The sequence below is a fragment of the Mytilus edulis genome, chromosome 5 (assembly GCF_963676685.1).
Source record: "Mytilus edulis chromosome 5, xbMytEdul2.2, whole genome shotgun sequence".
NCBI classification, from domain to species: Eukaryota; Metazoa; Mollusca; class Bivalvia; order Mytilida; family Mytilidae; genus Mytilus; species Mytilus edulis.
Window position 1 is genome coordinate 83216568 of NC_092348.1, and position 26308 is coordinate 83242875.

The window sequence follows — 26308 nt, forward strand, 5'->3', positions numbered from 1 at the left end:
TAGCCATCAGAAAAGAAGAGACCACGGAGATAATTTTCGAGAGACCGCTCTACCTCGCGTCGAGGGGAGGCGAGATGGAAATATTGTAAATCACCTTGAGAGACGATCGACTTCGCGTGTGCCGTTGCAAAGATGATCACGTGTTCTGCTTGCTTCATTTCCGACAAAAGTTATAAGAGGGAAAGTTCCACCCTTGAAGTGAGGATGGAGTGTCCTAGCTGTCAAAGAATGTTTTCGAGAAGAGACGTCATGTTGAGGCATCATCGAAATAAGCATGGTACTGGCGTACCACCACCGCCACCGCCGCCGCCGCCGCCACCGCAAAATGCGACGCAAGAAAGTTTTCGTTTTCAACACCCGTTCACCATGATCGTCTCCGGTCCGACCTCCTGCGGCAAGACGTTTTTCGTGAAGGAAGCATTGCGAAGATCCACGTGCAACCCGGTACCGGAGAGGATCGTCTGGCTGTACCGACGATGGCAACCCCTCTACGACGAGATTCGAAAGACGGTGGTGCCCACCGTGGAATTCGTTCGCGGTATCCCGACCGAGTTGGAAGCCGATCACTTCTTCGATGCACGGACCAGAAACTTACTCGTGCTGGACGACCTGATGTCGACCTCGGCCAAAGACCGTCGCATCAACGACTTGTTCACGGAAGGATCGCATCATCGTAACCTGTCGGTGGTAGCTGTGAATCAGAACCTGTATTTCGGGAAGGATCCGACTCAGAGGAGAAACTGTCACTACCTGGTCCTCTTCGACAATCCAGTCGATCGCCAGCCCGTCGCCACGCTAGGTAGACAGATGTATCCGAGTCAGAGACACCACTTGATGCAAACGTTCCGAGAGGCCACGAGGAAACCCTTCGGATACCTTCTGGTGGATCTGAAGGCCGCTACACCCGAACACTTGAGATTACGTAGCGACGTCTTGGGCGGAGGCAAGGACGACGCCGAAGCCGAGGACGAAGACGTCGATTCCACCGGAAGCGAATCGAACACCATGGAATTCGGAGAAGAAGACGTCGGAAGCGAATCGGACCTGATGGCTTGCCGCGCATGCGGACTGGTATTTGCGCACGCCCGGGGACTCGAGATCCATCACGAGAGGGACTGTGGCGACGAACCATCCGCCAAACGATGCAGAACGGAAGACGACGGCGTGGAGGGAACCTACGGATACGAACTGGAGTGTTATCTCGAAGACCTGCCGGCGACCGTGTGCTGTGCCGATGCACTGCCGGATGAAGTCTCGAACAGGCCCCGCAGTTTCGTCGTCAACACGGACGACTGCGACGGCAAGGGCATTCACTGGTTGGCGTTCCACTTCCCGCGAGAGGGACCCGTCGAATTCTTCGATTCGTTCGGACGTTCTCCGGAGTATTACCATCGTCGCTTCATGAACGTGCTCATCGCCAATGGACCTCAATACAGATTCAGTACGACTCAAGTGCAACCGGGATCATCCGATACGTGCGGACTCTATTGTGTACATTTCGTGAAGATGAGATATAGAAACATTAGCATGGAAGCACAGGCACTTGTTTCTGTCAATGTGGGGTTTACTATCCATAGGACCATACCAGTACAAAAAAAACACAAGGTAGCTAACGGAAATTTTCAATGTGTTCGCTTCAACCAATATTTTTTTAATTTCCCTTGATTTTTTTACAAATAAAAGTACACCAGTCTGTCGGTAATTGATTTATCTTTACAATGAAACAACTTTCACGTACCTTGAGAATACCCCTCAAATAGAATAACACACTTCAGATGAGAATTATTGACCTTTTTCCAGACCATTGAATTTGTAAGGACTTAACTTCCGGTAAACTAAGGAAGTTAATATAACTGTGCAATCCCATTGGTTTAATTCATCTGGTTACCTGTTTATTTATACTAGTTACCAGTAACCAGAAAAATGTGACCAATGGGATTACACAGTTATATTAACTTCCTAAGTTAACCGGAAGTTAAGTCCTTACAAATTCAATGGTCTGGAAAAAGGTCAATAATTCTCATCTGAAGTGTGTTATTCTGTTTGAGGGGTATTCTCAAGGTACGTGAAAGTTGTTTCATTGTAAAGATAAATCAATTACCGACAGACTGGTGTACTTTTATTTGTGAAAAAATCAAGGGAAATTAAAAAAATATTGGTTGAAGCGAACACATTGAAAATTTCCGTTAGCTACCTTGTGTTTTTTTTGTACTGGTATGGATAGTAAACCCCACATTGACAGAAACAAGTGCCTGTGCATGGAAGACATTGTGAAAGATTTTTCGTCTAGAGACTTGATGAGTAACGACGACAAACTGCTTGCATTGTACGAATGAATGTAATAAATATATATGAAACTGACATCTGCGTTGGTATTTTTTCTATTTGCCCCGAACACGATACGATTAATCGGTGATTGATGTTCACTTCATGAAGAGTTGCTTCCCTTTTCTGTATCAGAGTTCCTCGATACGATCACGTGACCTTGCCTCGTTGAATTGTCACTCCACGAGAGATATATATACAGAGTTGCTTCCCTTGTTTTGTACAAGAGTTAACGTTCCTCGATACGATCACGTGACCTGCCCTCACCCTAGAACTTATTTGGATACAACGTGTGAATGTATAGATTTTTCACAGATCGTTATGACCAAATAAGTTTATGTGTAATCGAAACGAAAGGTCATGACTTCTGTTGATTGACAGGGAGGGAGGGGCATGACCATATTTATCCGTGCCAGCGTGCCTACCTTTTTTCGGTGGGAGGGGCATGACCATATTTATCCGTGCCAGCGTGCCTACCTTTTTTCGGTGGGAGGGGCATGACCATATTTATCCGTGCCAGCGTGCCTACCTTTTTTCGGTGGGATGGGCATGACCATATTTATCCGTGCCAGCGTGCCTACCTTTTTTCATGCGCCTAAAACTGAACACTCCCTACTACTGTTGTGGTATGATTGCCAATGAGACAATTCTCCACAAGAGACCAAATGACATCGAAAATTACCAACGATACAGCCTACAACAAAACAAAACATATGATGGAAAAAAATCCTGCTGGTGATATTAAAAAGTCAAGAAAAAAATTGTTTAAACTTAAATGATGTATTTTATTAAATTCAATGCTTGACAATAACCAGTCTCATAAGTACCGTGTATCTGGTTTCCTACGTACGTAATTATCATGGATATCTCCTTTAAAACAGAAGATGGCCGTCATGCCTCACGTTTTTGTTTTGCTTCTATAATATTAACGACTTATCTATATATACTAGGAAATTAACTCTATCACATAATTGTGAATGTTACTGCCCGTTTGGTATCTTTGTTTTGTTACACGAATATGCTAGATATTGATAGTCAAAAACAACTCAAATAAACACTTTTAAATGTTGATATCTAAATGTATTCCATTGATTTCCTTTAACAATGTTTAGTTAAGTTACAATTATCTAGTAATATATTCAAAACGTGTCTTTACATTACAGGCTCAGGAGTAGGAACAGGTAATTTTAACTAGTAATTTTGCATCATGTCATACAACTATAGATGCTTAAAAAGCAAACTTTATTTTAACAACTTTCACAAGTGAAAAATATACGCAAACGTGTTAAACATGCGTCTCATGTTACATACATCTACAAAAGACTCACCGATGATGTTGGAATCAAAACCATCAAAAAGGTCAAATAAAGTACGAAACTATTGAAGACCATCGAGAACTTGATATCCGAGAGGTGTTGCCGAATGAAGCTAAGATAATCACTTCCCGCGTAGAACATCCTTCGTATTTCGAGAAATTCAACGTTTTGTTATTTTTTATAAATATGACTATAACTCATGTAAACACTATAGTGCTGACTACTGGGCTATAGTGAAAACATTGGAAAGACAATCTCCACCATCAGTGCTATCGATCATTATGAAATGGAAACATCCATAGCTCAAACACAGCAAACGAATGGAAAACAACTGTTCTAGTCCTGAATTGGTACAGACGTTTCATTATGTAAAAAATGATGGTTTAAAACTGGTTTTACATGTAGAATGTATTTCTAGCTAAACCACTAGAATTCCATTATATTGGCGTGTGAGCAAAACAAGCAGACATAATAGGTAAAAGGTTTAAAATTGGGGCACAGCAGTCAGCATTGTTATATAATCTTAATCACTATAAAAACAAACAACTATTTCACCAAAGAAAAACAAAATGCATGAAAGTTATTCATAATAATTACTAAAATACATGTAATTAAATTTGGTATATGATAAAAAGATTAGATTATCTTAAAGCTTAACATGATCTGCTTATATAATATATAGATATAGGAAGATGTGGTGTGAGTGCCAATGAGACAAGTCTCCATCCAAATAACAATTTATAAAAGTAAACCATTATAGGTCAATGTACGGCCTTCAACACGGAGCCTTGGCTCACACCGAACAAAAAGCTATAAAGGGCCCCAAGATTACTAGTGTAAAACCATTCAAACGGGAAAACCAACGGTCTAATCTATATAAAACACGAGAAACGAGAAACACGTATAAATTACATAAACAAACGACAACTACTGTACATCAAATTCCTGTCTTAGGACAGTTATAAACATTTGCAGCGGGATTAAACATTTTAATGGTACCAAACCTTCTCCCTTTTTCTGAAACAATAGTATAACGTCACAACATAGAAAAACACACGATAATATATCAATTGGCAGGCTTAACTCAATCAAAAAACGTAAATTAACACACTATGAACGAATAAATTTGATCTGCGATAAAGATGGTTAGGATAATAGGACCTTCAAAATCTATCTAATTTATTAAATTAATCAACTGTTTCTGTCCCTCTTGTATCTTCCGCCTATCTTCACAAGATTAAACTAGATATAGTCAATTAGGAAAAACCTGACAACAAAATGACATTTCATGAACTGTATGCGTTCGAAGGGCTTTGCTTGATATTCCGTCATTAGGAACGCTGAAAGCCAAATATTTGAAAGACAAAGATCTAAATTAGATGGCGAGTTTCATGGTCGAAGAAACATCACAATAATAGCAGATACAATCTTAGATCAACTTAAACATTTATAAATTTTTAAACAGACAATTTAAGAAAGACATATAAAAAACATGTTGGTATTGAAGTACTGAGACAGTGGTACCTCCGGGACTGATATACCGCCCGAAGCTGTATCGACCTACTGCGATAAAAATGACACGATTTAAATCGTATGAGTCTGAAGAGCTTTTCCTAATCACATCGATCAGGAACGCTCAAAACCGAATATTTGATATCAAACGATTGAAAGAGCCGGAACCAGTGAAGTTCTATATAATTAAAACAGACATGAAAATAAGGGCCGACACCAATTTAAGGTATCTTTGACTGTGGGAATTGAAACCTCACCGTCGTATCATGATTAGAGAGGTGTGTTATAAATCATGTCAGTAACAGATACGGACTACTGAAATGAGTATAAGTCCGAAAACAGTAACACCTTTTGAAATGCATTTTTTTTTATCTATTGCAGATCCTGTCTGCACGTCCTTTCCACCGGAATTAACAGCCAACCATTGGGTTTCTGAGACAAACATTGGGACACTTACATTTCAAATTAATACAGCAGGAGAAGGAGACGTAACTTTGAATGACCCAAATAATCCTCTGGTTAGGGATTTTACGTGTGTCAGTAGCACGGATAATGTTTATGTCTTTCGGTAAAATATTAAATGTTTTATTACTACATTAACATTCCGGATTCTTTGCAATTTATTTCTAAACTGTATGCATCAATCAGTCTGTCAACATGTGACAACATTGAACATTTGATCCTAGCAGGGTTCAATATGGTGTATGGCAAAGAATTTGTATTTTTGGAGCAAATAGTTTTCTTTCATAAAAATTACCTTTTTGTTTAGTTTTTAGCTGATAGTTGTACTCATGCACAATCTCAATGATAACTTTCTGAAAGAATGCGTCACCAAATATACATTGTACCGTTAACTGCAATGTGATGCCATTTTTATGATTTAAATCTCGATATAAAAAGAGAAACCGGCTATATTTGTAAATTGTCAGTTACACAAGTGCACCTGACAGAGAAACTACTCAGACATTAGCGACTCGTATTCCTGACCTTCTTTCTTTGGGTACCCGAAATGTTGGCTTTTTTTAATAATTTAGCAATTGTCTTTGCCTCCCTTAAACATTAAGACTGGATTTTCATGAAGTTTTATGGATTCATGATAGAAGATACTTATCTTGTCTTGCTCCGTTTAGAGTTTATCGATTTTTTGCTTCGTATATTAAGAAAAAGGGCTTAGAGTTTGCGGGTATACAACTGTTACTTCTAACTGTATTCCTAAACCGGATATTTATTAAAGAACAATATACATACATAAATATTCATTAAAAGTTAGTTAGATATTTATTTCAATAATTTTTTTAACATATAAATGTTTGTGTTATTTTCTTTAGTAGTGAAGTCGTTCCGATGTCCCTTCCAGACGGAAGCGATGGGTGGTTTTATCTGTGTATGAGGATAAATAAAGTGACAGTCAATTCATTTTCTTTACAATTACTAACAGGTACAGTATAATAAATAACTTAATCACTATAAAAAATATAAATGACATCTCTTGGTCTTTTTTCCGTCTTGTAACTTTTCAGTCAATCATTCACAGAAAATATTTCAATGTTTCATTACTTTGATACAACTTGTTGGTTGGTAAATTTGACCTTAACAGCACGGCAAAGTTGAGCTTGTTGAACAGCCGTTTAAAAATTAGAAAGTGGATTTTTCTAAAGACAGTAATCGAAGAAATATTCTAGGGAACAATTAATCATATTTGTCAGATTTTTTAATTAAATATCCCATTTGTCTTACGTTATCGTAACTTATTTGTTAATCAACTTCTAAAACAAGAAGAAAAAAAGTTCTGTCTTTTAATCATGTTAAAATACTGCTTTTTTATTTAAAGCTGTGCATTTTCCTTCAAGAAAATTATGACCTATGGTAAAAGTTCGATTATACTTTGCATATTACCACCAAAAGACATTTCATTCGGGTTTTAACCATCATCGTCATTATTTAATGTATAGAAATCAAGCAATATATTTTAGAATATAATCGAATCAGGAAAACTTTCGAACTGTTTTTCTGTAAAGATGGCGGTGATGAAATGCTTACCTGACTATATTTGTTCATCACATGCATAACTATACAGCAATATTAGGAGCTATCCTTGTTAATACGAAAAATAAAGGATTTTAAAGAGGAATTTATTTCATGAGTTTGCATTTTGTAACAATATTAACTAAAACCACCGTAAAACCCTATCAATAAAAGCAACAGTAGTATACTGCTGTTCGAAACTAATAAATCGATTGGGAAAAAAAATCTGGGTTATAAACTAAAACTGAGGGAAACGCATCAAACATAAGAGGATAAGAGGAGAACAACGACACAACAGAACCACAACATAAAATTATAACACACAGAGAAATGAACTACTGGTATAATATATCAATTGCCATTTCCTGACTAGGTACAGGACATTTTAAGAAAAAAATGGTGGGTTGAACCTGGTTTTGTGTCATGCCAAACCTCCGCTTTTATGGCAATGTTAAATATCACATTAAAATGACAATATTACATGCCAGAACTACAATACAAATAAATTGGAGAACATATAGGACATAGAAACACACAAACAATAGCTAAAAAGATACCAGGTTTAAAACCTTATACGCATGACGCGCGTTTCGTCCACACAAGATCAGCCAGTGACGCTCAGATGAAAAAAGTTCGAAAGTTCGAAAGCTAAAACAAGTTCGAAACTAGAGAGCACTGAGAACCAAAAGTTCCAAAAAAGTTGGGCCTAATACGGTTAGGGTATCAAACGTTTATACAGTACAAACAAATACTTTTGAATTGTGTTAATATTTTTTATGTAAATATACAATTTATGAATTCACAAAAGCATTCTGTAACACATCAAGTTTTTAAAAAGTGAAAAATCAATATATAAAACAAAATAAACATACTAAACCTGGTGTTGCAAATAGGTAGTCACACTAGACCCAGAACGCCAAGGCACATTTCATAGAGGACACCGTTTACGTAGCGTGGAATGAGCTTGTATTGATTCCAAAATTGATGTTTACAGATGTAAGTTCCTTTCCTCTATTACGAAGCCCAAGTTTAGCCAGCACAACCTCAACATGTGAATTCTGTCAATCCGGTACTTCGCAAGTTTTCATTCTTAGGAGATCAGGTATAAACCTTTTTGGTGTTTTAATTAATCAAAGTTTTATTGCACTTTTGCTGTTAACAATTTACCCAATCTACAGCCTCAATTAAGTATCCCTTAAATAAGTCATTGATATTTATGGAAAAATATTCAATAAGTATATCTATAAAGTTAGTTGTATTTATTACATACATAATAGCAGTTGTACAGAGTACAATTTCATACCGGAATACGGTACGTTTCTTAACCTAAACTGCATTTGATTTATTTATTGAAGCTTCAATGAACCGTGAAATTGATGATGATCTTTGATACTGACAGCATGACTTTTCAGCCGACAGTAGAATTTCGAAATGTTTTGTTAGTTTACTCCGTATAATTGTGGAAAATCTTAAATGATTAGGTAAGACAGTTGTTTTTTCACACATTATAAAAAACAACATAAATTTTTCAGTAAATGGTTATTTGCGATCAAACCAAAGAACAAAAAAAGATCGAAAGTACACGTGGTATAATTAACGATACATGAATGCAATATCCAAGCATTGTATTGTGTCAACTAATAACACTACTAATTCAGTGTAGCTATATTAAATATGATAAATTATATATATAAACATGACAAAAGAGTAGAACAGCGAATTTCATATGATGCATATCACCTGACCGGTCACCTGTCATGTGCAGTCATGAACTAACTAGGTCACAGCTAGAATTTGCTTCGCAATTATAGAAATACGAAATATTCCAAAGTTTTAAGTTTGATTCTCTTAATTTTTTTTCTCTAATTTTATTTATGTTAATTATGTCCCTGATTTCATTTTGAAATATTTTAAAAATATCAATGACCTTGTCTTTCTTGTCAGACATGTAATATGCTTTGTAAATTGAAAAGTAAATTATAGTTAATAAATAGTTCGTATCAAAATAATCTTCATCTTCAATTTTATAGCCAGTGACTAAACTTTCAAGACTGCATATATGCTTATCAACTTTTAATAATGCTAGTAGATGGTTAACTTTGTGCCAATACTGAACATTGTAAGAACAGGAAAAAAAAAATGTTGATAATCATCATGTTGTTTACAATGGAAGCACAAACTACTTGGTACTATTTTCCATTTATAAAGTAATTTATTACAGGCTAATATATAATGCATTGATTTCCATTTAAACATTTTAAATTTGTTGTTTTCAAGGTAGTTAAAAATAAAGTTGAATGTGGATTTAAATTTTGTATACATTTTTTTATGCAGAATTCTTTCCAATATTAAAATTCCTGTTGGTTTATCATTTGTAAATTGACTTTGTAAGAATGTGTATATTTCTTTGTTGCTCGTGTCTGGTGAAATTTCATGTTTTAGTAGGATATTTAAGTTCACTGATTTCTTTATATTGACAACAGTTTTATAAGAGCTTTCTTGTTTTAAAATATTTTGCCAGTGCTTTGGTATGGCATTTTTAACTAAAGAAAATTCTCTAATCCAATCTTGTTTATTCTTTATTTTTTTTAGTACTGTTTTTGGTGAGATGTGTCCGTTTTCATCTGTTATATTATTGATGTACGAAATATTACTGCTAATCCCATTTTGAAAAAAAACAGACATTTCCCATTTTCTATGATAAGATTATTTCCCCATATAAGTTGTGTTCTAACTTCAAGAAAGTTTTTTGGAGTCATAGTTTGACCTCCTTTTACTTCTACCCAAGTTTTGATTAATTGTTTATAGAATTCAGGCAAGGATTTATAATCTATTTTATTAAGTAAATTTACCTTTGTTAAATTCATTCTGAATAAAAGAAAATATTTCCCAAATTTATTAAGATAAAATCTTGGAATAATTTTCCAGTTATCGTTTTCGTTTTTTATTAGTTTTGAAACCCATCTAATTTGCAAGGATTTTATATAGGAGTCTGAATCAATCATTTTTAATCCTCCATCAATATATGGTTTACATAATATAGAGCCTTTAATTCTATCTTTTTTTCCACTCCATATAAAATTATGTATTAAATTTTTGAACTTTTGTTTTATTTCATGTGTTATTATCATACATGATGCTGTGTATGTTAGGTTTGGTAAAATTAGGAACTTTACTACAGTATTTTTTCCTATTAATGTTAAGTTTCGTTTGTTCCATCCTTGAATCAATTTTTCACATTTATCTATTTGTTTCTCTGTGTTTGATTTTTGACATTCTTGATAATTGTATCCAAAATATATTCCTAGACTTTTAATATGGTCTTGTTTCCAGTTTATCTTTTCAAATTTATCTTTTGACTTTTTAAATTTGCCAAGCCATAAGCCTTCTGTTTTGTTTCTTTTCAGTTTGAGCCCAGAAAGGCTTCCAAAAGTTTCAATTATATTAAGGGCAATACTTATATCTTTGTGTGTTTTTAAAAACAATTGAGTATCATCTACCAGTTGACATATTTTTAGTGAGCAAGATGTTCCATCTAATTTGATTTCAAATCCTTTTAATTCCTTTTTTTCTCTTAATTTAATTGTCATTATTTCAACACACAAGACAACAATTAACGAAGATAACGGACATCCTTGTTTAATCCAACGAAAAGTATTGAAGGGGGCAGACACCCATCCATTATTTAAAATACATCCTTTTATGTCTGTATACATAGTTTCAACCCATTTTATGAATTCTTTTTTAAAACCAAATTTTTTTAGTATATAATCCTTATGCAAATTTGTTTTTAAACACGTTTGATTTTGATTTTTTGATTTGTAATTTTATTATATTATATTTATATGCTCGGATCTCACGACAATATAAATTAGGGGGGGGGGGTCACATTCCAGCCGCTCTTCGGTACCCATGTTTAACCAACAACTAAAGAAATCTTTCAACCCTTTTATATGTTGAATCGATGCTGTTGCTTGAACTGATGCTTCTGCTACGAAATAAAATTAAATTTTGCCAGACAGATGTAGAATGACAGAAATGATGACAACCTGATGCTCTGATTACACAGGCAACCTGTGGTGCTCCAGATAGCGGAAGGATCAATTAAAAAAGAAAGAAAGAGCACATAAATTTCAGAGCCGAGCGTCGTGAAGGACGGTCGATCCGAACTGGTTTTTTTCTGATTTTGACCCCCAAATACCCCCAAGAGATTTTGAAAATAACACATAATAAGCTTCGCTGGCCATTACCCCGTTGAGGTATAAAACAATATTCATGGATTTGATATGAAAGAAGAAAACGCGACACCCAATTTCAACTCTATTCATATAGTAATATATAGATGTGAAAAATCCCCTGATAGCTTAATTTCCATTATCTGTTTTCTCTTTATGATTCACTTATTCGAATTATAATGACATTACCAAAGTTATCTTAATCATGAAATGTTTTCTTTAATTGAATAAAGGTACATCTGAGCTAATTCCAACACCGGTTCCAGTTTGTGCACCATGCACGAAGACACAGGCAGAGTGTGATACACCCCCGACCACCCAAGCAGGTAATGTATGAAAAACTATCATAACTGATTAAGTAAGTACACAGTAGTTTAGCGATGTTGAAATCTCATCAAGACTATTCAAGACAACACAAAAAATTGTGAATATCACATGAACTCCAAAATAATTTAGACAGGAATCGTCAACAGGATAAACGTCTCCTTCTATAAATGAATCACTCGGCATGCTAATCTGCACTCAGTCAAATTGGCACATAGAATTACAGATCAGATTAATATAATTGTATTTAATGAATCTATATAAAGAAAAAGAAAACTTTTTGCCTTACATGATCTGGAATTTTCTATTTACAAGTTCTGTCTTTTTCAACTCAGAGTTTGTCACCACTGGTATCATCTTTTAAATAACATTTTTATAAGACTAGTTCTCTAGTCTAGAGTTATTTGTTGATATAACACGAGGGAGTGAATTGGAGTTTACAGAAAAAATAATAATGGGCAAAACATAAAGAATAGAGAATAGTGAGGTCCTAAAATATAAAGAATTGGTGTTTACAGAACAGAGAATAATGTGCAAAACGTATAAAGAATAAATACAAATGGCCTGACAAATTAAAAAAATACAGAATTGAAGGAACCGACATCAAGACCCTGTTACATATTACACAACAGAAACCAAGTCTAATTTCTTATATAACAAACATTACATTATATACAGATGATACCAAATAGTACTAGGTAAAACTTCTTGCAGTTACTTACAGCTAATTCTAAACCAATGACAACTAATGAAACAAATCATGCAGTAAAGTCTAAAATATCAATCAGTACAAATCCAACATCCATTAAATTTAGTGTAAAGCTAAAGATGTCTGATAATATTATTATATGTATTATAACATTAGCATGACTGAGATTGTGTATTAGTTTATATACTGAATTTTTTTACTACTAGTATTTAAGCAGTACAACTTTATGTTTATGTTTGTCTTCCCTGTGAAAAAGAATATGTGGTATGATTTGCAATGAGACAACTTTTCACAGGAGACCCAATGACACAGAAATAAACAACAATAGGTCACCGTACGATTTTCTACAATGAACAAAACCCATACCATCATCGATGTGTACTTACCATGAACAATATGATTGATGGTACAAGTACAGCAGGATCTGCTCACCTTTAACCTGAGATCATCCGTATTTTTTTCTGTATTGTTCGAATTGCTTATACTTTAGTTTTCAGTGTCATTAGTGATTTGGAGGTACAAGTGTTGGCATTTTCTTCGTCTTTTTGTTTTTTATCATGGTGTGGAGCAGGATCTGCCTACCCTTCCGGAGCACTTGAGATCACCCCTAGTTTTTGGTGGGGTTTATGTTGTTTATTCTTTAGTTTTCTATGTTGTGTCATGTGTACTATTGTTTGTCTGTTTGTCTTTTTGATTTTAAGCCATGGCGTAGTCATTTTTTTTTTTCGATTTATGAATTTAACTGTCCCTTTGGTATCTTTCGTTCCTCTTTTAATAATAGAAACAAAATCATTGAAGTTCACGGATAAAAAATATTCTGCTTGACTTTCAGTTGACCGAAGATATAATAATTAGGCTTCGCCTCACCAGCATGACCAGGTATCAAACCTACTGACCAGGGTAAATTTTGTACCCGGTCAGTAAATGACTATGTAACGAATTTACATTTTCTTTTTTTTAATCTCGTCTACTGTTAAAGACGCAAACCGTTTCGTCGCCATTTTGAAATTTTTCTGTTGAGAGCAAAGAACGATAACTCTATCATTGACAGGGTATTGCTAAAACAGTGACCAGGTATAAAAAATACATGGTCTTTGTCAGGGTATTGCTAAAACATTAACCGGGTATAAGAAATCCATGGTATTCACATGGTGCTAATTTTAAAAAGACAAGGATTGGTTGATTTCTTAAGAGGTGGGGTAAATACTGATATTCATATTTATTTTACCAAATTGTCATGTCACGTGCACATGTAAAATCAATATTGTCGACATCGTGATAACATTGTTAACATTGAAGGAACTGTAATATATTGTTTACATAGTTGAAATCGTTTACTGCGCTATGCATACAAATTAGTAACAAAATCGTGATTACATATTTTATATTGAAATTGATTCGGTAAACAATATAAACGATATTGATCAACTTATCTCGACATTGCGTCAACATCGTTAACCTTCTAAGAACGCTAGCATAGTGGTTACATAGACGATATCGTAATGTATACAATTAGGATACGACGTCGTGTTTTCATCGCGATGTGGGCGATATGACGATATAAAAACAAAGTAATTGACTCTGAAAACAATGTAAACAATGTTAATTTGATGTTAAAACGAGTCCTTTCATTTCAGCTGTACCAACAGAACAAAGTATTCCCAACATTATCTCGCCAATAGCTACTATACCAGCAGAACAAAGTGTTCCCAACAATGTCTCGCCAATAGCTTCTAACTTGCAAGTTTCAGGTAAGAGCGTAGCAGCCGTACAAGATGTTTTAGGTATATTGAAACTCTTGTTTCTTTTAACACAAATTCGCCATTGTATAAATACATTGACTAATAGAAAAAGTTGAGGAGTCGTCCTGAAAAACTTAAAGTGAAATGAACAATCAGTTGTTTTACAGCAACCAGGTACTTTAATGGAGTTTCTTTTATATTGATTGCAGACTTAGTATAAAATTTCCTGTATATCTTATTACCCATATGCATCGATCATAAAGTTAAGCATTAAACGAAAGACCAGCAACATATAAAACTGGATAAAAAATATAAAACTGTTTCGCCCTCTAAACTTACGTACATGTTCTAATTGTCGAAACATTTGAAGCCAAGAAGCATTCGTTTTTCTTCTTCTAATATTCTTATTTTCCATTTTGCATGTTTTGTATTGACAGAGTTCATTGACGATTTTTTTTGTATTTTTTTAAAATCAAGAATTCAACTTAGTTACAATCAACACTTTTTTTTCTTCTAAAATTGTCATTGTCCGGGCCTTATATAGCTGGCTAAAAGATATGAGTTGTGGTCAATTTTTGAGAGCCGTACAGAGACCTATAGTTATTTACATCTACATTAATGTGACTCGGAAGGACAGGCATCTCATTAGATATCATACAATATCTATTACGATTTAATTTTTAAATGTAATTTCTAAATGAAAATCTCCAGTTATTTAATTGTAGACGTAGAATAGGGTGGCGACGGGCGTTCAGAAGCTCGACTCCGGTTGCCAACAGTTTTATTGCAATAACTTATAACGATTTAACCAATGATATTTAAATGTTATTATGTCGATAGCTATGACATAATGATGATCGATTTCGATATAGACAAAATTGTACCTATTGTCGATCCTGTGCAGTTAATTATTAGCCATTTAATAAATGCTCTTAAAATTGTAACGTTCTGCTACTGTTGACAAATTGATGACCAAGTTAAAATTCATGTTTGCCGTTATGGAACTATAGTCCTTGTTATATGGAAAATAGGCACATATTTTTGGACGGTCAAAAAAATCTGAAATCACCTTTCAAAATACAGAAAAGTTTAGTTTGCTGTCAATGAGTCATCTCATTAATTGTTTTTTTGTTGCTTTAGTTCATGTTCATTGTTTGTGTTTCGTAGACCCTGGGAATGCTTTTGTAGATGCGATTCAGGTATTGTTAGCCATTGTAGGCATTGAGGTACGTAGAAATATGTTTTAGCGACCTTAATTGTAGATCCAATTGTCAAAATAGAAAAACCAAAAACATATCAGTTAGAAATTAAATATTTAAATCAGTAGAATTTAAATACAAACTCAATGTTAAATGGTTCAGTCAGAAAGCTTAACATATCGACAAAAGACAAAATGGTATCACGAACAGAAAAATGATAATATAAAAACAAAAACTTTACTTACAAATTCGAAAAATCGAAATGAAACGAACGACTCGACATGCTAGATGTTTTGTTTTTACAAATATCCAATTTTTTATAGGAAAAAATCGAATTATGATTATCCTTTTTTATTGAAAGTGTTGATATATATTTGTTTTTTTAGACTATTGTCAGTATCTTTTCATCATTGGAGCCAAATTAAGAACTAGTGTTACTTGATGGTACAACAGTTTAATATCAACAAATCAGAAACGCATATGCTGCCTACTACATTTGATCTGTTTTTAAAAATAAATCACTGACTCAGTGCTTTTGTTTTTATTATTTTTGTCATTCAAATTTAGGAAGATGGGACGCACGTGATATAAAAACAACACTTTATAAATGGTATGCGTCCGAAGCGCCTCCTGGATTTGCCTTCATCATGAACGCTCAAAGAGTTGTTTATATAAACAATACGACAACTGAGTATTCTGACAACTTGTTTAATATCCTATAAAAATGTCTGATCCAAAAAAATGTCTTTAACAATATTTGTTAAAAAAAACACCGTGTATATTCAGAAACCAGTCAATTCCGCCATCCGATACTGATTTCAAATCCCTACGTTGTTAAATCTAACTTATTTATTATGTCTTATCTGATCCTTTGATCTGCTGATTAATAGTTATCAAAGGTACCAGGATTTACAATTTAATACGCAATACACGCGTTACGTATACATATGACTCATCAGTGACGCTAAGAACAAAATAAGAAATAAGAGCAAGTACATTCTTGAAGAGCATTGAGGACCTTAAATGCCAAAAAGGTTGGGCCAAATACGACTAAGGCAATTTATGGCTTGGATTAGAAAATCTTTAGAATTTCAAAAAAATCAAACTTTTGTCGATTTTGTAATAAATTGTAAATCATTACAATAAAGACACAAGTCCAAAAATAAGTGGTGCAACATCGTTATTCGCTTATTTGACGATTTTAGGAATTTCCATAGCGAACTAAAAATTAATCTAGTAAAATCTCAAGTATTATAGTATCAGAGCACGTCCAGTTGGCAGGATTGAAAAATTGTTTTTGTTTGTTGTTACTAGAAAAGGCCTTAAAGAGTTTGACCTTAAATATTCACATTCTGCCAATTAAGTAAGGTGTGTTTTTTTGTTTTGTTTTAAGTTTATGAGAAAAAGTGGTATATATGATAGAAAAGTCAAAACTTTGAACAAATGCAGAATCAAAGTAAAAACAACCAGTACATTACTCAAAGACATATACATTATCGGTGTTTGCATTGCAGTTAAGGCATACATATATTTCCCCGTGTCTACGAAAGACACACCCGATAGTGTAAACATTCCATAATTAAACATTTTCGAGCTGTTGACAACAACCAAAGCAGCATGCGCTATTTTTATTTCACTAGTAAGATAAAGAAACTATCATCCTCTTTTTTATTATTGAGATATAAAGTACTTTCTTGTACCAGTCTAAATCAACACAATAAACAGATGAATTTAGTTTCAATGTCAGCGGCGTCAGTGTTTATTTTCACTTCTTATGAAAAAAGGTAAGAGGTTTTTTCCAAAATTGCTTTAATAAACAAACTTGGAATCTTAAAATGACCAACAACTGACTTTTATAACAATTTATCGGCTTTGATAAATATTCAACTTATATTCAATGTTTGATGATCATATATGTAATACGATTTGTCTTTTCAGTTACAAAGCTTCTGGCCAGGTGACGACAATTAACAAAAAAAAAACCATGTTGAGAGCTGCAAGAACAGAGGTTTTCATAATCAAATGTGAAACAAATCATTTGAATCTTTATTGTCAAGCTACGACGAAAGACTTAGAATTAAAAGATAACTATTTAAAATAGTCATTTACTCTGCACTACTATGCATATATTACATATTAATCATATAACAAAATACATTTTTACATAAAACTTATAATATGCATTATTACATGTATAATAGTCAATTATCAATATGTGTTATTGCGCAATAAGTCAACTAGCAGTATTACACAATACTCAGAGTTGGATTATTACCACGAAAACCAAACATAGCAATACAACAAGACGTATTTGAAATAAGGAATAAATAAAGGCAACAGTAGTATACCGCTGTTCAAAATTCATAAATCGATAGAGAAAAACAAATCCGGGTTACAAACTAAAACTGAAGGAAACGTATCAAATATAAGAGAACTACGACACAACTGAAATACAACACCGAAATGTAACACACACAGAAACGAATTATTATATAACAATGGCCATTTTCCTGAACCAATATGATATAGTGTACACCAAACTCCAAAAATATATCAATAATTATAGTATGACGTCATTCCTCGGCTTTGTAAACAGCACTGTGATCAAATTTTTGATATATCTAAACTTAGCGCAGACTCAAATCGATACATTATAAAGGTTCTTACAATATACATCCCGAGTAAATCCACATGTATCGGAACCTATAGCCAAACGCCCTGTCTATTTCATTGTTTTAAAAATTGCAATTGAAAAAAGACTACAGAATTGTTATTCTTATTCGGATGCATAATAAAAGAATGCATGCACACAAGCTCGGAAAAATCTCCAAAATCAAAATAAAATTAAATTCCATGAATGCTTTTGGCGCATATAAGTAATATCTCAACATGACATCATACAAATGAAAACGTTAAAGCTGAAGGTTTTTCCGTTACGATAACACTCGAAAATTTTATGATATTACATTTGAATGGATTTTTGAGGTTTTTTTTTTCTATTACATTACTTGCATATTTTTGTTATGAAAAGTAAAGTTTGGATTGGACGGTAACTTACGAGAAAAGCTTGTGAATTGAAAATTACAATTTCAAATTTTGGGTTTAAGTATTAAACGAATTTAGCACACTTTTTATAGCAGTAATTTGGGAAACAAATCATGCAAGCTACATATGTAGTAGAATGGTTTAGCTTTATCTAACAGAAAGTTAAAAATAACCGCAACACATACGGCTTATAAAAAATTAACGAAAAACACAAATGTAACACATAAACAAACGACAACCACTGCATTACTGGCTCTTGGCTTGGGACAGGTACATACATACAGAATGTGGCGGGGTTAAACATGTTAGCGGGACCCAAACCCTCCCCTAACCTGGGACAGTGGTGTAATAGCACAACGGACTGTCTACTTGAAAGCTTGATCGTATCATCAAGATCGACACAGACAGAGGACTTCAGATAATCACACACCTTGATATCAATTTTTCAATTGGCAACTTTGCAGTTCTTTGCAGTATTATCAGCTCTATTGTATGGTTTTTATCCTTATCGATTAACAGGACTATGATATAAGGAAAACCACTACTTCATCAGAAAGAAACAAATGACATCGACTATATATAAAATTAAACCCTTACCATCATAAATAGGTTGACTGACACAATTACAGTGTTTAAACGCAATTGCTACATGCTTTCCTGTCTCAGAACTGTATATACAGCATAATAGTTATTTCAATTATAATGTTAACCGTGCATGATATTTTCGATTGTTGCGTTTTTGTGAATGTAATGATGCATGGTATGTAATGTTCGTTGCTGTAGCACGCAATCTTGCTCGCATGTACTTTCAACTGATTTTAACAGTTTATTGCTTTAATTTCCTTTTTGTTTGAATCCTTGTGAACTTTTCTCGAAGTACAACTTTGGCGACGCACAAAAAGAAGTAGAATGAAGAAATCATGAGAAAAATAAATACACTAAGTGCCTGACACGATTGTTTATCTTAGGTGCAATTCACAACGATACTCTTGCTGTTTACACCATAACAACCTATCACATATTAAGTAAAACATTTCCCAACCACGTTTTCAATAAGAGTCTACCATCTGACATATACCTTGTTTTTACACGTCTCAACTGTTAAGCTATGTGTCTCATGGTACATAAATCTAACCACGAGCATTGTTGAATTTGTTACGGTTTATGTTATAACAATATATTATACTCACCAACATCAAATTTGAAAAATAAGCATACAACAAAAACAACTGTTTTAAGGTAATGCATTGCTTGCAATAATCCTGTGATTGTAAAAGTGCATATAATGTATTCAATAGAAACTTGGTGTCTTTGTGGTGCTAAGAGGTATATAAAGTACTTCTCTGCACCAATGTGTACTCTTGTCAAAGTTATTTCATGCATCAGACAGGTAAGAGATACTTTTCCGTTTTTTGATAGAATTGTAAAGTTTACATATATACGTCAAAAGTACAGATCATGATAGACTTTGCTTTACCTGGTGCAACTCTTTGGGAAATGTTTAGTTGTCAACGTCTGAATTAAGTATGCCTTGCAGATGTTATGATTGCACAAAGAAATCTTGAATGAACGAAACGTATATGTTTTGTACATTAATCATACATATAAGTATGGTATCTCTAACTTTTCGAACATGATTTAAATACCACTTCACATTTTGTTTTTATCGAGAGAAATCAAACCCAGGTAACAAACGAAAACTGAGGGCAATACATCAATTATGAGAAGAAAAAACGGAACAAAGAAATACTGATTTGAACCAAAAGCAAACGCCTATGCAATATACATAGACACGGACTATTTTATATTAAACAACTGCCATATTTCTGACTTGGTTATCATTTAACATGATATATAGCTATATTATAGGGAACACGGTACTATTACATTTTCCCAGCATTAGGTTGGCCTCTTGTGGCAGGTGAAGAAAGTCAAATTAGTAGCGCTGTGATTGGATCTAAGGGAAACAATATATTTTTTTTATTTATCTATGAATAACTGCAGTGTGTATATTTATAATATAAATTTTGAAACCTATTGAAATATTTTCTAGAGAATTATTCGAAAAGACTTTCAAAATTTAATAAATTTAGTGCAAAATTATGATGGGCATGATTAGCATAAACAAGCTCCGTTGAAAGTTGGTCATGATCCTATTTGGCTTTAATTTCGAAAACAGAATAATAAAGTACTAACACCACATTTAACTGTTTTATCCAGGTTTTTATCATAAAAAGTGGTAAATTCAGAAAATGTGAATATTGTCGCCTATGGCAGAATAAATAGTACCGTTTTCCCTTTACAAAACACTCATGTATATTTTTGCAAAATACACGACACAATAAACCGTATCCATCTGTATATCATCCTATTCACTGTCTTGATATTGGAACCAGACTTGGGGGCAATTACATTTGAATGTAATTAATTAAATTACACATTACATTGCAAAAATGATCAATTACACTTATTACACAATACATAGTTTTTGAAATGTAATTAATCAAATAACAATTACTTAACTAAAGTTATTAATTAAATAACGCATTACATTTCATCATAACTTTTTTTTAAACAATATATATCATGTACATGTGTATATAGCATGTGTAAAATAGTCATGTACACTTACAACATATTTTTTGCATTGCATTTGATCATCATTAGTTTTTTTAAGGTTTTTTTTATTTAGTCTGCATCTCTCTGGTTTGCACACTTTGTTTCGACGGGATCTGATGTGGCAGGTACTGCTAGATCCTAAGGTGTTTTGATAGAAGGGGGAATGTATTTCTATTAACTTGCCAATACATTAAGGGGTATTTTAACATCTTATAAATGAAGCCTTTAAATTAAACATAATATAAATAAATAATTTATAAATTAATTAAAAATTTGACTATGTTTTTCTACTTTACAATTATCCAAAAGTATACTTGTCACTAGATTGAAATAAATTTTGGTTCAAACAATGTATTATGTCTAAATATTACCAGTATTTTGCTAACTAGATAACATACATGTAATAGTGGCATTGTTCCTAGGCTGTTTTATCACACATTTTAATCTGATTAATTGCAGTTTGTTTTTACAGCTGATAATTTTTATTTCTATAATCCTTTTGTGTAAACTAATTTGACAAAATGATTGTGAGCAGTGATTTAAAATACTGAATGAACTGTCTAAGAAAGATTTACACATTTGTTTAACCATGCCATGGAAGTAATATTAAAATATTCAATATTACTTCCATGACCATACATACTTGCATTGATAGTATGTATAAACATGTTATCAATCTATTTAGATAAAGATCTTTATCAAAAACTGAACTACACCAATATATGATTCTCACGTTTTTTTTTTAAAGTTATAAGACTATTTAGCATAAATTTTTGTATGTCAAATAAAGAATATTTATATTATCTCTATGTCTTATCATTAACACCACAAAAGTACATGTGTGCATGTAATTAAAATGTAATTCAGAAGTAATTGAGCATTACATGCTTTTTCATTGTAATTAATTAAATTAGCATTACATATAATTGAAAAAATGCTCAATTACACATAACCTTCAATTACAAATTCAAAATTGCAATGCATTACACTTAATTACCATGACATTTTCAATTACCCCATCCCTGATTTGATCGATAGTAAACAAAAACACAAAAGGCACTGAACCTGGATTTATTGTAAAAAAAAAATATATCACATGAAATGTGCAGTATATCAGTTCCTGATACTAAAGGATTGTATCGTCAAATTGGAATACTTCATTAACTGGCTCCACTGAATTAAATATTATGGCCTAAAACAAAGCAAAAAATATCAACAATCGTATTTCTAGATCAGCAAAGGTTTGGTTATTCGTCTTTAGTAACAATTCATATTTCTAAACGTTCATGCTTTTCAAACAATTCGAATCTACAAATTTTAAGAAAAGTGTTTTCTTCTGTTCGTGATGCAATTTTACTATTTGCCCACAACCGAGTTGTATTGATCAACTTTAGTTTCCTGAAAAGTGTTAATAAACTGTTCATGGATTTTTATTTAGGTATTTTTCTCTAAAACTAAGGATTAGCAGCTTGGTATCTTCATTGTTTCAGTAAACGCTGCACATGTTATTGTTTCAAAGTTTTAATTACGAAAGACAGTGCCAAACTTCTTTTTGAAAAAAAATGTGAACTGCATTTTATCGGCAGGACTTGTTTGATGGCACTATTTCCATTTTGAACTGTCAAAAAAGAAGCAGTAAAATGATTTCACGTTATAAAGTAACTCCAGATAAATCTTACATTCATGTTTGTATTTTAATTTTTTATTTCGAAGAGTTGTTCTTTTTAACATTTAGTTTGAGTTTTTTTGAATAAATTTCTAACAATCATGCAGACCTTTTAGAAGATTCCCGATGATTCCAGTTGGCCATTTATAAGCGTTCCATTCTACATAGCAACATTCAAGCAGCGACTAAAAATTGGGTTGATATCTAAAAGTTTATACGTTTTCCAGAGCTTGCGTTTCAAATCATGATTACCTTGAAAAAGGCAAAGGGCTCCTTCTAATTGCATAAATGCTTTTCACGGATGCAATTACGAGTTTGTAGGCCGTTGTGGAATATATCCGATTTCCTTTTGTTTTAGCAAAGGAATTGTATGCTTTGTCTTGAAATGTATGTTTTAAATGGTCACTTGGTGTCTTTTGGCATTTTATCTTATAAATGTATCTTCATATATTTTTTAATAATTCTATTTTCATTTCAGTTTCAGAAATGTCCATTGTGTGTTTAAATCAAATCGTTTAAAATCAGATTTTAAATATTTCTAACTTGAATCGATATGTGTTTGTCCATTCATTGTCATTTGTAATTCAGGTCACTAAAACATAAGTCTACGTACCTGAATACCTACAATCGCTGCTAGTAATAGAATAGCATCTATAAAAATGGAACCAGCTTCTAAAATCAACAAATTAATACGATTTCGAATCGGTAAACATGTAATTTAACATTGTTTTCAATCAATGTCACGTATAAATTTTATCAATTCAGAAAAAAATCCTGAGTTTTATAAGGGGAAGAATACGACAAGAGCAAAATGAATTACAAAATATTTGTAGCAGATTGAGATGTGATAATAACGTTAATGAGATAAATATCCTTCCAAGTCACCATAATGTAGATGTAATTTACTACAAGTCGCCCTACAGACTTCATTAAAGATTTAAACTAATACAGTTTGGTCAGTAATAAAAGGCATTGTTAATAACACTTTGCGAAACAATATAAGTAACGCGGTGTGCTTAAAAAAATGTATGTTTTAAAAAATGAAATCTTTCTTACACATGTAAATATATTATGTATATATTACAAAATAAATCCAAATATAATGACAAAAATGAGAGCGATTTCTTTCTGAATGTAAGCGTTTGTCACTTCCAATCATTTTACAAAAGTTTAATTCGTTCTAGTTTTTTTGTCAGATATTTAGAAATATATTACTTAATGGTTAATAGCGTTAGACTCCGATTTATGATTTATTTCAAAAATACTTGATTATTGCTTATCAATTCAAATACGCTATTTCATATATAGGTCTTTATAGTCGACTTCGCGGTGACGTCGTTTTGCGATAAGTTATTTATATATTTACATAAGACAGGCTCCATGTATATATTTGTGCCATTAAAAAATCATTCTTCCTTTGTTACATCGCTCGCAAAAAGGTCATGGTTGATAAATATATAATTGTATACAGGCATTCCGTGCAATGAGAAAAAAATCCAAATTTACCTGATGCACCTGAAACACCTGCCACGCCTGAATTGCCTGCTACACCTGAAACGTCTGGTAAGCGCTGTCCTGCACCTTGAGAGTTAGTAGCTATTGGTAAGACACTGTTAGATACAGCTGTAATGTAAGGAATCATTACACTATGAATATGCAAAGACATTTTTGTATTGAATTAATATTTCAGTTCAACCGAAATTATCTTCACAACTTTTAAATTTCAAATGATTGAATGCAATATTATTTTATTATATTTTACCTTTTCAAAAATGATAATCTAAATTTTCAGATAAATATTTATATATTCCACAATTTGGTCAAATGAATTATTTCATGTAATGTTTATTGTAATCTGGTAAAAAGGTATGAGGAGAAATTAGGCGGCCCGATATAAATTCAAAACTGCTAAATCTTTCGTATTGCTATACTTTTGTAGATTTTGTTTTTTAACACTTGTGTCCTTCTCGAGACTGTCTAGTGTGTTTGATAAAAAATGTATTGGCAATTTGGGTAAATGTTTATCGTATCAAGATTATCTTCAATGAAGCTATGTATATGTTACATACGGCTTTACTTTAGTATTATGTTTACGAGATTGGTCAGTATGATTGTATTGCAGCCTCGATCGCAACAATAGGTCAAAGTTTTGTCAGAGATAAGAACTATACGTATAACACATGATCAAAACTGTCAACAACATATGCTTTCTCTGTCATATAATCTAATATCACCCCCGGTTGGTTTTTGGCTGCTCAGTCGTTAAATTTCTCTGATATATCTTGTGTATAATTGTTCGTCTATTCGCCGTTTTTATTTCAATGTTGTTGTCAGTTCTACATAAGGCATCAAGGTAGTTCCAAATATGTCATCCCCGATTGTAGGCATAAGTTCAACCTCACATCTCGGAACTCTTAGTTTGATAGCTTCTTTATATGCAGAAATCTATCAAAGAAGTCATGATAAGAAATGCAAACTTTAAATATCATATCGACTGGGAGATATATTCTTCCGTACTGCATATACCTCATCTACATTTGAAAGGAAAAATAGAAGCAAAAATATATTGTGTATGTCTTACTAGGTGAACTTCCAGATGTCGCCATAGTTGTCACTGAAATACATAAAAGTAAAATACTAGTGCTTTAATAATGGTTATTGTTTGCTATATCTATCAATATTAAAGTTAAAATAGTTATAGAAGATGCAATTAATGGGGCTTTGGTATCGATATTATAAAATTCATCTTTTCAAGTGTTCGTGATAAAGATGAATTCAGAATGCATAACGATTATAATGTGTAATGGCACTATAAAATCTATACTATTAAACGAGAAGACCTCATTTTGTGTGTCGCTTCTCTTAGCTTCGTGCTGCAATAAATTAATCATAATGCCTCTCTGTCCTATATGTACCAGGCAGATTCGCATTTGTCATCCATTCTTATGATTATATAGTTTGGATTTTTTTTGGAGAAGACGAAGGAAAAAAGGCGTCCGGGTATTGTTTCCGTCATCAGACCGACTTTTCAGTCATAGACAAGACTTCCGGTTCTAAACTTATAAACATATTTTCTATAATTATTCGGGGTCAGGACAATTTTTTTCACGATATTATGCATGTATACTTTGATTATACTGCTATAGTATATAGAGACTCTCTAACTAATATAGCGGTGATCGCCTTGGAATTGATAGTTAATAGCAAATACTCTTTATTTATTATATACGTATGTTAATAGTATACAGAAACGCGAAAAGTCATCGAAATTAACAGGAAAGAACATAACGGACTTTGGCAAAAAAAAAAAAAGAAAAGAAGAAGGCTTAAAACAATTGTCCTGTCTCCAAGTACCTTTGACTTATGATACCTTTTCTCAAATTCTTCAGACAGTCTTTTTTTTTTTATAAATATTCATTTTACAACAGTTTACATACTTTCAACCAATCTCCAAATGCCCGCAATTTCGCGGGTGTGTTCTAGTGATTATTAACGATCTTTCGTTGATGTTATTATACTTCATAATTCTGATTCATTACAGATACATATATATATTTTTAGAGCGATATCTGAATGTATAAAACAAACACA

The 26308-nt window shown here is 32.9% G+C and overlaps 1 protein-coding gene across 1 annotated transcript; it reads left to right on the plus strand.

Moving 5' to 3' along the window:
- The first annotated feature begins 5442 nt into the window (after positions 1-5442).
- On the plus strand, positions 5443-15900 carry LOC139522546 (uncharacterized). Its single transcript, XM_071316018.1, has 7 exons — positions 5443-5721; positions 6482-6591; positions 8173-8280; positions 11647-11739; positions 14084-14197; positions 15356-15414; positions 15774-15900. The coding sequence occupies exons 1-7, from the start codon at positions 5474-5476 to the stop codon at positions 15810-15812; spliced, it is 771 nt and encodes a 256-aa protein (XP_071172119.1). The 5' UTR covers positions 5443-5473; the 3' UTR covers positions 15813-15900.
- The last annotated feature ends 10408 nt before the right edge of the window (positions 15901-26308 follow it).